At 40.9% G+C, this 16780-nt stretch overlaps 1 protein-coding gene across 1 annotated transcript; it reads left to right on the top strand.

Annotated features, from left to right (window-relative positions):
* Window positions 1-4701: 4701 nt before the first annotated feature.
* On the top strand, window positions 4702-5487 carry LOC111160939 (polyadenylate-binding protein 1-like 2). Its single transcript, XM_022524338.1, has one exon. The coding sequence runs from the start codon at window positions 4744-4746 to the stop codon at window positions 5344-5346; it is 603 nt and encodes a 200-aa protein (XP_022380046.1). The 5' UTR covers window positions 4702-4743; the 3' UTR covers window positions 5347-5487.
* The last annotated feature ends 11293 nt before the right edge of the window (window positions 5488-16780 follow it).

Below are 16780 nucleotides of genomic sequence, written 5' to 3' on the forward strand. Positions count from 1 at the left end.
TGTGAGAGGGTCCAAATTGGTCTCCTCACTTTCTTTTGTGCTCTGCCCACTTGCAGTATTTTCCACAGAAGCAGCCAGCAAGAAATTACTGAATATAATAAGGTCCAGGCACTTCCTTGATTCAAGCCTCTCTCTAGTTCCCCAGAGTACTTTGAGTAAAAGCAAAACTCTTCATCATGGCTCCTTCCCACCACTGCACCATTTTCTGGTCCCTCCACCCAGCCTCTCACTGGGCTTCAACCACACTGGCATCATTTCTGTTCCTCTGGCACCCCAGTCTTCTGTGACAGGCCAGGGGGAACTGTAGATCTCTCTGCTGGGCAGGTTCTTCCCCCGATTCCTGGCAGGACTGATCACTTATCGCTATCCTCAGGAAGGCCATCCCTGACCTTTGCCACTTTTGGGGCGGGGCGGGGGAGTTCTAGGTAGTGTGTACCAAACCATCTTGTTTATTTCCACGAGGGCATTTGTAGCAAACTTTAAATGCTTTAGTATTTTCTGATGTGTTTATTGTCTGTCTTCCCTACTGGAAAATAAGCTCCCTCCGTACAGGGACCTTCTGCCTAGAAGAATGCATGGTACAGCATAGGCCCCCACCCCCAAATACTTGTTAAATCATTGGACGAATGAAAATAAGAACACTTCTTCCCACAAGAAAGAGACATCTCCCTCCCTCCACTGATGCTCCATGGGACTCAACATTTCTGCCTCTGTCACAGTGCCTAGTAATCAGAACAATTTTGATTGTAGATGGCAGGGACTGACCAGGAATGGACTAAAACAAGGAGGGACCTCATGGAGGCCTCTGTGAGAAAGGCCTTGGAGAGCATCTCCCAGCTTCTCTCCTTGTCACTTAGTAGCCCTGTTCCTGTTGCTCGAGGTTCAGGGATCTAGGGATTGTCTTCAGGTTTGACAGGTTTGGGAATTTGCTGAGCATAGCATGACTTTCTCAAACCTTTTTCTCCTGCTGTTTCACTAATTTCTGTTGGCCCTGTGGGCTGGAAGTCAAAGCCAGAGAAAGAGATGTTGTTGAGTCTTGGTCCTTGAATCGGCCCCGCTTGGCATTTCTGTCTCCAACAACAGGCCAAGAAGTTCTTCTCATAAGCTACACATCCCCTAACTCCCCCACCCTGACCCAGGAATCATGGCTTCCCCCTGGCCACTACTTCCTCCTTGGGTCCCTCTTGGATGGCCACCTGGAATGGTGAGGCACAGCTCATCTGCCTCCTGCCTATAAGCAACCTAGACCCCTAAGAGTTGGCTCTTAACAGCAGTGACAGTGATCACCTTGGTCAAGCACTGGCAATACAGCAGGCTTTTCCTATGTCTCTGTCCTTTTCCTTTGTTGGCACTAACGCTGTCTAGGGGCAGTGGGCTGGATTTTGCAAGCTGGTGAGGTACATATCTGTGTGTCTGCTTCTCAGCCACCTTGGGATGCTCTCCAGTCAGCGATGGGAAAGTTCTCACTGCCTCACACCCCACAGTGACTCGGTCAGTTCCGCAGGCTCGGGGTTTGTTCTGTCCTGTGCACCTGCCTAGGTCCAGCCAGCACTGCCACCACAAAACACAGCTTTATTGACCCAAAGAAGGTGGATGGGCAGGAATGAGGGAGAGGAGAGAATATGTGCTGGGCAGATGAAATTCTGTGGCCATCACACATATGTGTGTGTGTGTGTGTGTGTGTGTGTGTGTGTGTGTGTGTATCCCAAAGCCCAGGCAGTTCAATGCCTGGCTCACAGTATGTGAGGAACTCCTATTGATGGGAGGAAAGGATGGACATAGGGAAGGGTTGTTCTGACTCTTTTGGAACTGCTCACAACCTGACTGTCTTTTTGTTCTATCATCTCTGTCTCAGTTGTGTGTAGGGGAGGGCGCATTCACACTTATATATGTATTTTTTTTTACTTTTTTAAAAAATTTTATTTTTTATAAACATATAATATATTTTTATCCCCAGGGGTACAGGTCTGTGAATCGCCAGGTTTGCACACTTCACAGCACTCACCATACTTATATATGTATTGATGGGGTTTTTTTTTTTGCCCAGTTTTATCAAGATATAATTGACATATAACATTGTATAAGGTTAAGGTGTACAACACAATGCTTTTACAGATAGATAAATAGATAGATAGCTACAGATAGATCTTTAGAGATAGAGATATAGGATTGCCACAGTAAGTTTAGTTAACGTCTATCACCTCACATAGTTACACATTCTTCCTTGTAATGAGAACTTTTAAGGTCTACTCTCTTAACCACTTTCTATATCGGTGTTTAATTTGTGCTCTTTCTAAGGATCTGAGGACACTGATTCCCTCCTTGAACGTGCTGAGTGGTGCCTGTGAGCTTGGGTGCAGAGTCCAAGCACCTTAGCTTGCTTTTCAGGGCTCCACACCTTCCAGCTCCATCTCCTGCCGTGTGCTCTTAGAGACCATGATCTCTGTCCACGCCAGAATATTGGCTTTGTGTGTGCTAAAGTGCCACAGGGCCTTGGGCACAGACTGACTCCTCTGTTTGGATTGTTTTCCTTCCTGCCTCCACCTGGTGGACTCATCTTTCAGAGCTCACCTTGGGGCTCTCGTCTTCTGTGCAGCCTCACTTGACTCCTACCAGGAAGAGTTAGTGCTTGGGTCCTCCTTTCTGGAGCAAGTGGGACCCTCGCTTCTGTTGCAGTCTAGGCTAATGGTTGCCCAATTGTCTATCCCCTCAGCATCTGGCACTGTGTGGCCTCTCTGCTTCCACAACACATACCGCTCACCTTTTCTCACCAGGCCCCACACCTCACACACATCAACATGGCCTGCCCCTTAGCTCACTTATCACATGGCCTGCCCCTTAGCTCCCAGTGCCAAGGACTTGATAAGGCTTTCACAAATATTAGCTGATGAACTGGGACCAAGCACCTCATTCTAGCGATGTCAGGTTTTGTTTTTGTTTTGAACATGGAGGTGTAATTCTTGGTTCGTGTTGGTAACCTTAGCACCTTGAGGGCAGAGCCAAGAACAAACAAGTGCTTGGCTCTGGACCAGGCCCTGTCGCCAGCCCTTGGTTTGGCTTTCCTCGGGGTATCATTGAAGACAGCACTAAGGACAGGGTGCTCTGGATTTCCCCTCTGTCGGGCTGCGTGTTATGGAGGCAGGGTGGGCGGGAGGAAGAATGGGGGGGGGGGGGGGAGCGAAGAACTCCAGGTCTCTAGTTTTCCCTTAGGTAGTCTGGCGCAGGGACAGGGTTTCCAGCCCAGACTGTCTGTTCCCAAGGACAAGCTCAAAACCAGCTTGTGTCTTGTGCTTCCCAGACCCCTGTATCCCTAGGGACCCGCACAGGCTCCATAAATATTTGTGGCATGGCATTATGAATGAATGAATGAATGAATACGTGTTCTTTATTCCCTCTTCCGCAAGTGTTGCAGAGGAGGGAAGGAGCTGGAAAAGGGGGAGGAACTCTGAGAAAATGGGTCAGCAGGCTGCAAGGGGGGCTTGCCCCGCTGGCCCCAGCTGCTGCTCAGAGTAGGTGTTGTTTCCTTGGTGGCGGTGATGTTGGGGGGTGTGTATGAGCGGAAGTGGGGAGAACCCCTGGATGTGAGAAGCCCATTTTTCTAGGCTTTGTTTAGGTCAGGCAAGTGTATTCTCCATGCCACCCACCCGCTCTTGCAAGGTACTTGATTTAATCATTTAAATGATCTATTGGGAGAGGGGGGATAAAACAAAACCCTCTAAATCTAACCCGTATTCCCGCAGTCCACAGCGGAGCCCTTTCCCTGCCTTCCTCTTCATGAATATCTAGGCGACCTGAGAGGCTGAGGACTCACCCCCCACCCCCTTACCGTCCGCCCCCGCCCCCGCCTCCGCCTCAAGGCTCCCGCTCGCGTCCCCTCCCACAGCCCGCGGCCCCACAGCCCCGCAGCAGCCACAGGGGGAACCAAAGAGACAGAAGCCTTCCCAGCTGCCCGGACCACAGACGCCAACACCCCCCCGCCCCCTACCACAAGCCGCCCGCCCGCGCCCCGCACGGTAGCCCACGACCGAGCAGCGGCGGCAGCAGCAGTCTGCACAGGCTGCGGCGACTCGCACCGGCGCGCTCCTGGCAGCGCTCACTTGCTATCCCAAGTGACCTGGACTCGCCAGATCGACTGGCCCCAGGTCCTGGCCCCAGGTCCCGGCCCCAGCTCCTACTCGCGCGCCCGGCCCAGGTTCCAGCGCCCACCCGCCCTCCTGTCCTTTCCCGCCTCTCCGCCCCCCAGCTCGCGGGAAGGGAGGTCGCGGCAGCGGCCTGGCGGCACCGGCGACCCTGGCGACAGCGGCGACGGTGGCGGCGGCGGTGGCGGCAGCGGCTGCAGCGGCAGCGGAGGCTGCGGCGGCGACCGTGGCAGAGGCTGTGGCGGAGGCCTCCGTAGCGGAGGCGGAAGCTGAGGTGGAGGCTGAGGTGGAGGCCGAGGCCTCAGTAGAGGAGGCAGTGGCGGAGGCCACCCGCGGGGAGGCGACGGCCGCCCTGGCAGAGGGGGAGGAGGCGGAGGCCGCCCTGGCGGCAGCGGTTGTGGAGGCCAGTGCGGCTGAAGCCGGCGCCGCCGCCGCCGCCGCCGCCGCCGCAGCAGTGGAGGCTGCGGCGCCCTCCTTGGGGGAGGCGGATACGGATGCGGAGGTGGCGGCGGCGGCGGCGGCGGCGGCGGCTGCGGCTGCAGCTGCGGATGCAGCTGCGGGTGCGGAGACCAATCGGGGCTCCGAGGGGAACCCAGACTTTCCTATGGCCTCGCTGTACGTGGGCGACCTGCACCCTGAAGTGACAGAGGCAATGCTGTACGAGAAGTTCAGCCCGGCCGGGCCCATCCTCTCCATCCGCATTTGCAGGGACAAGATCACCCGCCGCTCTCTGGGCTACGCGTACGTCAACTACCAGCAACCGGTGGACGCGAAGCGGGCCCTGGAAACCCTGAACTTTGATGTCATCAAGGGCAGGCCGGTGCGCATCATGTGGTCCCAGCGGGACCCCTCGCTCCGCAAGAGTGGGGTGGGCAACGTCTTCATCAAGAACCTGGGCAAGACCATCGACAACAAGGCTCTGTACAACATCTTCTCGGCGTTCGGCAACATCCTGTCCTGCAAAGTGGCCTGCGACGAAAAGGGGCCCAAGGGCTACGGGTTTGTGCACTTCCAGAAGCAGGAGTCCGCAGAGCGCGCTATTGATGCAATGAATGGCATGTTCCTGAACTACCGCAAAATTTTCGTTGGGAGATTCAAGTCGCATAAAGAACGAGAGGCCGAAAGGGGAGCCTGGGCCAGGCAGTCCACCAGTGCTGACGTCAAGGATTTCGAGGAAGACACCGATGAGGAGGCCACCTTGCGATGAAGACATGCCAGGAATGAGCCAGCCAGCAGAGCCAAACCTTGGCTCCCACCCGGTTTACAACCCCCCTCTTTGCCCCCCTAACCCACCAGCAGTGTATTGTATTGTACTGGGAGTGCAGGTCTCTCTCTCTGTCTCTCTGTCTCTGTCTCTCTCTCTGTCTCTGTCTCTGTCTCTGTGTTCCTCTCTCTCTTCCTCTTCCTCTCCCTACCTCCCCCTCCTCCCTTCCTCCCTCTCCCTCCTTCTTCCTCTCTTCTTCCCTCCTTTTCTACCCTCCTCCTCCCTCTCCCTCCCTTCTGCTCTCCCCACCTCTCCTCTCTGCCCCCCACCAAGGGCGTTGCTAATAATCTTGCTAATCTATGCCACTTGATAGATTAGAGGCTGCCTCATCTGCTTGTGGTTTGGTTTAAAAACACTCTCATTCTCTCTGTTCCCTACACAGGTAATACAAGTTCTTGGTAGAAATATCAGAAAGGAGAAGCATCCCTCACATGAGGGAAAACCAAGAGAGTAATTGTTCCCCATGATCTGACTACCCAGAGACAACCACTTTTTGGTGTGCTGTTTTTCCAGGCTCTCTTCTGTCCCTTTCTCTCCCTCCCTCCCTCCCTCACTCCCACCCCACCTTTCCTTTTAACACACTGTTATAGAATGGTTCATGTGTGTGGTGTTTCTCAACCCGCTTCTTCAGAAACTAAAACCAAACAAAAATCAACCCATTGAACTTCTTTCCATGTTATTCAACAGGCTTCCGAAATGTCATCTTCAGGGCCTGCGGAGTGTATGGATGGATCTTTAACATTTCTGTAATCAGTCCCGCATTGTTGGACATTCAGGTGGTGCCTAGTTCTTTTCTTGTGTTTAAACCCAACACTGCATACTCTGAAGAATGAATCCTTCCTTGTCAACCCAAATCTTCGCTAGCCTACCGGATGGTCTTCTTAATTGTGTACTTGCAGGATCCACAATAAAATATCCTTGCAGGATATTTTAAAAGACTTTTCCTGTGTGTTGCCAAATGGCCCCTTCATGAGCATTGTACTGATTTGCATTCATGCCAGCCAGCACAGCTAGTAAAAAGAGTATGTTCATTTCCCCTGCATAGTCTCCTGGTCACTGTAATTGGTGTGTGTGTGTGTGTGTGTGTGTGTGTGTGTGTGTGTGTGTGTGTCTTGGCCAGCTTGATAGGCTGCAAATGGTATTTCGCTGTTTGAGGTTGTTTTACTGGATGTAAATGATCTTTATCACCTCTTTTCCCTGTGCCCACTTCCTGCCCTTTTCCCCATTGTCACCAAAATCATTCAGGTTCGTTGAAGGGAAAAATAAAAAAGCAGACAGATAAACAGAAGAAATGTAATATCCCTACTAATTAGTTCTAATCACCACCCATGTCATCCTGAAATATTTTCATCCATGTGTCTGTAATATTTTCCAAGAACTACCTGAAGCATTTTTGGCTGTACCTCTAGTATTTTTTTGCATATGTCATATATGTATATAAGAATGTATATATTGTTTTTATATCTGCCTTTTCACAGAAAAATGTGTGTGTATATATGTTTATACACACATACTTTTTATTTCATTTCATGTCATTAAAGTTACTTTTAAAAATATTTTCTCTGGGTGTTAATATAACATTGAATTGATGACTCAATAGAAGGACAGAGGGATTAGGTATATGTACATATATATATATATATATATATATATATATATATATATCCATGTCTGTATATCTGTTAGTGTCCATGTGAGTATATATATTTTAACTGCTTCCTAATTGTTTAACATCTAGTTTGATACTTTTTTTTCTTCATCCAAACAAAGTTGCCAATCATAGTGCACAAATTTTTGCAGACTTTCAGGATAATTTTCTGAAAAAAAAAATACTGCTAAAAGATAAACTGAATTTGCAAATATTTGGCTGACCTTTTCAGGCTCACCAATAGTGTAACAAGACCCAGATAGCTATATTATTTTCTGCTCTTGGTTTTGCAATCATTTCTGTATTTACCTATATTTTCTCAGGGAAGCAAGAGCATTTGTTTTTATCTATTTTGAACACTTCTAATGCAAATTGTACATGATTATAATAGAAATATTTTTTAAAAATTAACGTAACAAAATAAAGCAAAAATTCTAATACCATTCCTAATAGCACTACTTTACAAAATACATTTTGTAAACGCCTGGGTGGCTCAGTGCATTAAGCCTCTGCCTTCAGCTCAGGTCATGATCTCAGGGACCTGGGATTGAACCCTGCGTTGGTCTCTCTGCTCAGTAGGGCGCCTGCTTCCCCCCTTCTCTCTCTGCCTGCCTCTCTGCCTACTTGTGATCTCTGTCAAATAAATAAATAAAATCTTTAAAAAAATACATTTTAAATAAATATATATCTACATATTTTTTAAATACACTATGAACTACTCTTTCATTGGAGGGTATTTTCCCTATAACAATTTTCTGGGATCATATTTCTGAATCATTAAATATTCTCTTAATTCAGTCGATACATAATAGTGCATTGTGGGATGAGCTATAGTTTCTATAACCAGATTTCCTTGGGGTATGTATGACTTTTACATGTAAGATCAGTTCTATGGTGAACACTTTTGTCTTGGAAAATGTTATTGCTTTCTAGTCCTTACTGTAGGAATTTCAGAGAGATAGATATGGACATGTCAAACGTTTTTCTTGTTTTCTGCTAGATGTTTCTCCCTTGAAGTTTTTATCAACCAGTAGTGTAGAAGAGAGCACATAGTCCTGCTGAACTTCTTAAATTGGCCAAAATTGCTCAAAAAAATTTAAATGGACTGCACATTTTTCTTTCATTACTTAATTTTACAAGTGCATTTTTAAAAGATGAGATCAAGCACACTAAAATATAGCTAGAAGTAGTTGAGACATACTATTTTGTATACTTTTACAAACTATAACTATCCATCCACAAATATTTAAATTATTTAAGTTTTTATTTTAAATCCATTTAGTTAACATACAGTGCTATATTAGTGTCAGGTGTACAGTGTAGTGATTCAACATTTACAAACAACACCTAGGGCTTACCACCACAGATGCCTTCCTTAATCCCCATCACCTATCTATAACCCATCCACCCACCTACCTCCCCTCTGGTAACTATCAGTTTGTTCTCTGTAGTCTCTTTCTTGTTTGTTTGTTTGTTTGTTTAGTTTTATTTTATTTTTTTTTCCAGTGTTCCAAAATTCATTGTTTATGCACCATACCCAGTGTGTTTCTTGGTTTGTCTCTCTCTCATTTTTTCCCTTTTGTAAGTTGTTTTATTTCTTAAATTCCACATATGAGTGAGATAATAAGATATTTATCTTTCTCTGGTTGACTAACTTTTATTTTTATAATCTTAGCTCCATGCATGTGATTGCAAGTGGCAAGATTTCAATCTTTTCATGGCTGAAAAATTCCATATCTATCTATCTATCTATCTATCTCACAACTTCTCTCTCTATTCATCAATCAATGGACATTTGGGCTGCTTCCATATTTTGACTATTGCAAATAATGCTCTTATAAACATTAGTTTATGTCTTATAAACATAGTGGTGCATATATCCCTTCAAGTCAATGTGTTTGTATTCTTTGGGTAAATGCCCAGTAGTGTAATTGCTGGATCATAGGGTAGTTCTATTTTTAACTTTTTGAGGCACCTCTATACTGTTTTCCACAGTGGCTGCACCAGTTTGCATTCTTACCAACAGTGCACAAAGTTTCCTTTTTCTCCATATCCTCACCATCTGTTGTTTCTTGTGTTGTTGATTTTAACTATTCTGACAGGTGTGAGGTGATGTCTCATTGAAGTTTTGTTTGCATTTCCCTAATGATGAGTGATGTTGAGCATCTTTTCATGTGTCAGCCATCTATATGTCTTCTTTGGAGAAATGTGTATTCATATCTTCTGTCCATTTTTAAAATTAGATTATTTCTTTTTTCTCATTTTTAGCTGTATAAGTTCTTTATATATTTAGAAACTAACTATCAGATATATCATATGAAAATACCTTCCCCCCTTCCATAGGTTGCCTTTTAGTTTTGTTGATTGGTTCCTTTGCTGTGCAGAAGCTTTTCATTTTTATGTACTCCCAATAGTTTATTTTTGCTTTTGTTTCCCTTGCCTCAGGAGACATATCTAGAAAAAAGTTGTTAGGACTGATGTCAGAGAAATTATTGTCTGTGCTGTCTTCTAGGATTCTTTTTCAGGTTTTACATTTAGATCCTTAATCCTTTTTGAGTTTATTTTTGTATATGGTGTTACAAAGTGGTGCAGTTTCATTCTTTTGTATGTAGCTCTCCAGTTTTCCCAGGACCATTTTTTGAAGAGACTGTCTTCCCTATTATATATTCTTGCCTCCTTTATCATAGGTTAACTGACCATATAAGTGTAGATTTATTTCTGGTGCTTCTATTTTGTTCCATTGATCTATGCATCTGTTTTTGCGTTAGTACCATACTCTTTTGATTACTACAGCTTTGTAGCATGTCTTGGAATCCGGTATTGTGATAGCTTTGGCTATTTGTGGTCTTTTGTGGTTCTATACAAATTTTAGTGTATTTGTTCTAGTCTTGTGAAAAATGCTGTTGGTATTTTTAAAAGGGATTACATTGAATCTGTAGATTCCCTTGAGTAATGTGTACATTTTAACAACATTAATTCTTCCAATCCATAAGTATGGAACACCTTTCCATTTGTTAGTGTCTTATTTCTTCTATCAGTGTTTTATAGGTCTTGGAGTATAGATTTTATCTTCTTTGGTTAAGTTTATTCCTAGATATTTTATTATTTTTGGTGCAACTGTAAGGGGTGTTTTTTTTAATTTCCTTTATTACTACTTTATTATTGTTGTATAAAAACAGCACAGATTTCTAGGTATTAATTTTGTATCCTGACACCTTATTGAATTTGTTCATTACTTCTAGTAGATTTTTGGTGGAGTCTGGGATTTTTTATGTGTATTACCATGTCATTTGCAAATAGTAACCATTTCTTCTTCTTTATCAATATAGATACCTCTTATTTCTTTTTCTTGTCTTACTGCAGTGGCTAAGACTTCCCACACTATTTTGAACAAAAGTGGTGAGAGTGAAAATTCCTGATCTTAGAGGAGAAGTTGACATTTTTCACCATTGAGTATAATCTTAGCTGTGGATTTTTCTTAGATGGCCTTTATTATGTTGAGATATTCTCCCTCTAATCTCACTTTGTTGGGCTTAATTTAACCCCATAAATGGATGTTGAATTTTTTCAAATGTTCTTCCTGCATCTGTTGTGATGATCATAGCATTTTATACTTTGTTGATGTGTTTTGTGATGTTGATTGATTTATAAATATTAAACAATTCTTTCATCCCCAGAATAAATCCCACTTACCAGGGTGAATGGTCTTTTTAACATGTTGTGTGGGATTTGCTAATATTTTTAGAATTTTTGCTCATCTATGTTTATCATGGATATTGGTCTGTAATATTTTTTGGTGTTATTTCTTTGTCTGGTTTGGGTATCAGTATAAAGATGGCCTCATAAAATGAATTTAGAACCTTTCCTTCTTCTCCTAATTTTTTGGAATACTTTGAGGAAAATAGGTACTAATGCTTCTTTAAATGTTTGGTAGAATTCACCTGTGGATTAGTGATTAAAGAGAGAGTAATGGGAATTAATCAATCTGGACTTTTATTTTCTGGTAGTTTTTTTAAATTACCAATCTAATATTGTCATTTGTAATTGGTCTATTCAGATTTCCTATTTCTTCCTGGTCCATTTTAAAAGATTGTATGTTTCTAGGGTTTTATACATTTCTTCTGGGTTGTTTGTTTGTTGACATATAATTTTTCTTGTTTCTTGAGGTAGGCCTGTATTGCTGTACACTTATCTCTTAGAACTGCTTTTCCTGTATCCCAAAGATTTTGGACTCTTGTGTTTTCATTTTCATTTGTCTCCATGTAGTTTTTTTATTTCTTCTTTGACTGCTTCATTGATCCATTGGTTATTTAGCACCTTTTTGTTTAGTCTCCACATGTCTGTGTTTTTTTCCAGTTTTTATCTTGTAATTTATTTCTAGTATCGTATGTTGTGATTAGGAATCATGCATTATATAATTTCTAGCTTCTTAAATTTACTGAGGTTTATTTTATGGTCTAATAAATGATCTAATTTGGAGAATGTTCTGTGTGCAGTTGAATGTGAATTCCGTTTCTTTTGAATGGGATATTTTGTGTATATCTGTTTTCTCCCTCTGGTCTAATGTGTCACTCAAAGCCATTGTGTCCTTATTGATTTTCTGTCTGGATGATTTATCCATTGATGTAAGTGGGGTGCTAAAGTCCCCTACTATTGTATTACAATCAATTTCTCTCTTTATGTCCATTAATATTCGTATTTAGGTAATCTATTGTTGGGTACATACATATATAACAATGATATCCTCTTGTTGGATTGATCCCTTTATCATTACATAATGCCCTTCTCTGTCTCTTTTTGTAGTCTTTATTTTAAAGTCTATTTTGTCAGATATAAATATTGCTATCCACTTTTCTTTTTGTTTCCATTTGTATGGTAAATATTTGTCTATCTCTTCATTTTCTGCCTGGATGTATTTTTAGGTCTGAGGTGAGTCTCTTATAAGTAGCATGTAGATGGGTCTTGATTTTTTGTCCAACCTACCACCCTATGTCTTTTGATTAGAGCATTTAGCTATCTACATTTAAAGTAATTATTGATAGGTATGTACTTACTGCCATTTTGTTATTTGTTTTCTGGGTCTTTTGTAGTTCTTCTTTGTTCCTTTCTTCTCTTACTCTCTTTGTGATTGATGAGTTTCTATAGTGTTATGCTTGAGTTTCTTTTTATCTTTTGTGTGTCTATTATATGATTGGGTTTGTGGTTCCCATAAGTTTCCATACATAACATCCTAAGTAAATAGCAATCTATGCTACTTTGATGGTCATTTAAGTTCATACACGTTCTAAAAAAAACAAACAAAAAACCGAACAAACAAAATTCTTTTTCTTTTTTCCCTTCTCTTCCCTTTATACTCTTTCCCCCATGATAGATAGATAGATAGATCTATATCTATCTATAGCTATATCTATCTATATCTATATCATCTATATCTATATCTATATATATCTTTTTATTCATGATTTCATTATGTCTAATTATGGCCATTTCTTTTCCACTTAAAGAAGTTCCTTTGAGGGGCGCCTGGGTGGCTCAGTGGATTAAAGCCTCTGCCTTCGGCTCAGGTCATGATCCCAGGGTCCTGGGATCGAGCCCCGCATCGGGCTCTCTGCTCAGCGAGGAGCCTGCTTCCCCATCTCTCTCTGCCTGCTTCTCTGCCTACTTGTGATCTCTGTCTGTCAAATAAATAAATAAATAAATAAATAAATAAAATCTAAAAAAAAAAGAAGTTCCTTTAACATTTCTTATAAGGCTGATTTAGTGGTGATAAATTCCTTTACCTTGTGTTTGTCTAGGAAACTCTGTTTTTCAAATCTGAGTTATAAACTTGGAAGATAGAATATTCTTGATTGTAGGTTTGTTTGTTTTTTTTTTTTTAAACTTTCAGCATTTTGAACATATCAGGCCACTCATCTTCTGGCCTGCAAAGTTTCTGTGGAAAAATTACCTGACAGCCTAATAGGTTTTCTTTTTATTTTTTTTCTCATAGGTTTTTCTTTGTGGGTAACTTTTGTTTCTCTCTTTCTCCTTTTAAGATTCTCTCTTTAATCTTTAAACTTTGACATTTTAATTATTATGTATCATGGTGTGGATCTCTTTGGGTTCATCTTGTTTGGAACTCTCTGTGGTTCTTGGATTTGTATGTCTATTTTCCTTCCCTAGGTTAGGGAAGTTTCTAGCTTTTTAAAAAAAATTTTTTTCATATAAAAAGTAATTTATTTTCTTACAAAGTAAACAAAACAAACAAAAAAACCCCCAAACCCTCCCATGTGTCCTTTTATCTCTTATGATAAACATCTAGTTTATAGATATACATCTATATTATCTCTTATGTCCTTTTATCTCTTATGATAAACATCTAGTTATTATTTTTCATATACGTTTTCTGTATCATTCTCTCTCTTCTTCTCCTGGGACCCCTATAATGCAGTTGTTTTTTCACTTGATGTTGCCAAGAAATCTCTTGTTGATTAAGAAATCTCCTAAGAAATCTCTTAATCTATTCTCATTTTTAAAATTCTTTTCTCTTTTTGCTGTTCAATTGTGAGTTTGTTATTTCCCTGTCTTTCAGATTGCTGTTATATTCTTTTGCATCCTTTAATCTACTGTTGATTTCCTGTTTTGTTTTAAATTTCAGTTATTGTATTCTTTAACTCCACTTTGTTCTTTTTGATATTTTCTATCTTCTTATTGAAAGTTTCACTGAGTTCTTCCACTTCTGTAGCCTGGTATCTTTATAATTTCTAGTTTAAATATTCTATCAGGCATATTGCTTATCTGTGTTTAATTTAGTTATTTTTCTGTTGTGTTTTCTTGTTCTTTCTTTTAAGGAATATTCCTCTGTCTCTGCATTTTACTCAGCTTTCTGTATTTGTATCTATGGATTAGGCAGAATGACTACTTCTTCTAAACTTGGTGGAATGGTCTTGTGTATGGTGTCCTATATGTAGACCATGTGTTTGGTGACTTTTTTGGGGTGGCTGGATCTATGGCTCTATATACTTGTTACCTTTTAAACTACAACTTTTTACAGAATAAAGAAATAAGAGGAAGAAGAGGAAGAGAAAAAAGAAGAGAAGAGGAGGAAGAAAATGAAGAAGAAGAAAAGAAGATAATAAAATGAAAGAAGAAAAGAAGATATAAAATAAAAGGAAAAAAGAAAACGAAACAAAACAAAAAAGAGCAAAAATAAAAACAAGACAAGACAAATGAAAGAATAAAATAAAAATAAAGTAAATTTGTAAATAAAAAAATGTTGCTTATTTTCTGTGCCCCAGCACCACAGGGGCTGGTGTGGACTTGTGGACCTGGAGTCACTGAGGTCACTAGCTCACTGTTACATGAACCCTGTTTTGTTCTGAGGAGAAAGAGAAAGTGTCCATGCAGCTCCTTGGCTCTTTTAAACCATGGATTTTTTTTTCTGTGTCCCAGCATGATGTGAGCTGCTGTGAGCTTGTAGATCCTGGGTTTGCTGAGGTCACAAGATCAGTGTGATGACAGGTACATCTGTAATGGTGTCCAGACTCTGCTCCAGTTTAAGCTTTTATGGTGGAGTAGGAATGTAAACCCTGTCATCCTACAATCCCTCTGACATGCACAGCAACCCCACAGTTCCTTAGCTGCTTGGCAGAGTCTAGTGTTATCTGTTTTATGTGCTAGCTGCTTTTTATTTTATTTATTTACTTAATTACTTATTTATTTATTATTTTTTTATTCTGAGAGAGCTAATCAGCTTTTGTTGAGATACACGTAGAAAACAGAATGAAACATCTATAAAGCAGACTAGAAAGCAAAACTAGCTTAGCATAAGGGGTTTAGTATTTGCTTCATCCTCATAAATCCCCTGCTTACAACATCCTATCTTCTAAGTGACCATAGTAATATCCTGAATTGTTATAGCAGTTTATTTTTTACTGTGTAATGTTAGTCACCATAAAGTACATCATTAGTTTTTGATATAGTGTTCCATAATCCATTGCTTGCATATAACAGGCAGTGCTCCATGCAATTGATGCCCTCCTTAATACCCATCTCCAGGCCAACCAATACCCCCAAACCCACCCTTCTAAAACTCTCAGTTTGTTTCCTGGAGTCTGTAGTCCCTCATGGTTCAACACCCATTCCTATTCTCCCCCTTCATTTTTCCTTTCCTTCTCCTAATGTCCTCCACATTATTCCTTATGTTCCACACATAAGTGAAACCATATAATTGACTTTCACTGTTTGACTTATTTCACTTAGCATACTCTCCTCCAGTCCCATCCAAGTTGATGCAAAAGTTGGGTATTCATCCTTTCTGAAGGGTGAGTAAAATTCCATTGTATATATGGACCATATCTTTATCCATTCCTCTGCTGAAGGGCATCTTGACTCTTTCTACCTTTTGAAACCAAAGATTTTTTTTTTCCCTATGCCCAAGGACAGAGGTATCTATTCCTAAGCCCTTAGTACTATTCCTTCCTATTGTCATTCACAGTGTTGGGGATGGGTGTTCCATTTGGTACTGTGCCTCCATCTCTCCGGTTTCTCTTGCTGTTGTTTCAATCTTTGATTGTTCAGAAGCACTTCAGTCAGGCAGTTCTTATTCAGGAGGAATTGTTCTATAAGTAGGTATAGTTTGGTGTGTTCCATGGATGAGGTGTGTTCAAGGTCTTCTTGTGTTGTGACCTTGGACCAGAACCTATTTCTGAGTTTCCTATTCTATTTCGTTGATCTATTTGTCTTTTCTTCCCCCAATATCACAATGTCTTCATTACTGTAGTGTTATGTCTTGAATTCAGATAGCGTCAGTTCTTCAACTTCGTTCTTCTTCAATATTGTGTTGGCTTTTCTGAATCTTTTGCTTCACGATACAAACTTTACAATCAATTTGTCAATATCCACAAAATAACTTGTTGGGATTTTGATCATTGCCTAAGAAAGTTTTCTTGGACTACTAGAATTTCCAAGGTAAGTCAATGAGATAGAGCCAAGGATAATCTTTCTCTTTTCTAGAGGGAAAGGGAAAGATTATTTATGGAGATATAAATATGGGTGAAGAAATCGTGGATTTAAGATTTTCAATATCATTTTCATTTGATAGCTTTCTTGATAATCTTTGGTTACTAAGCCCACAATTCCTACATACATTGCTGGTAGGAAGCCAAATCAGGTTTTTTTTTTGTATTGTTTTTGTTTTTAATGTAAGCTCTATGCCTAATGTGGGGCTTAACTCATAACACCAAGATGAAGATGCATGTTATGACTTTGATCATTTTGAATTTGTTGAGACTTGTTTTATAGCTTAATATGTGATCTATTCTGGAGAACGTTCCATGTGCTCTTGAAAAGAATGTGTATTCTGCTGTTTTAGGATGCAATATTCTGAATATATTTGTTAAATCATCTGATCCAGTGTGTCATTCAAAGCTAATATTTCCCTATTGATTTTTTGCTTAGAAGATGTGTTCATTGATGTCAGTGGGGATGTTAAAGTCCTCAACTGTTATCATATTATTATTTATTAGTTCCTTTATGGTTGTTGTGAACTGTTTTATGTATTTGGGTCCTCCCATGTTGGATGCATAAATATTTACAATTGTTATATCTTCTACTTTTCTTTTTTTTTACAATTATTATATCTTCTTGTTGGATTGTCCCCTTTATTATTATATAGAGTCCTTCTTTGTCTCTTGTTACAATCTAGTTTTTCCAATATAAGTGTGGCTACTCTTATTGTTTTTTAAAAAT

This window comes from Enhydra lutris, unplaced genomic scaffold (assembly GCF_002288905.1).
Source record: "Enhydra lutris kenyoni isolate GAN:26980312 unplaced genomic scaffold, ASM228890v2 scaffoldscaffold79, whole genome shotgun sequence".
Classification (NCBI taxonomy): Eukaryota; Metazoa; Chordata; class Mammalia; order Carnivora; family Mustelidae; genus Enhydra; species Enhydra lutris.

Excerpts from the sequence above, each read along its gene's own strand:
- LOC111160939 (XM_022524338.1), top strand. The coding sequence starts at position 4,744 with ATGGCCTCGCTGTACGTGGGCGACCTGCACCCTGAAGTGACAGAGGCA.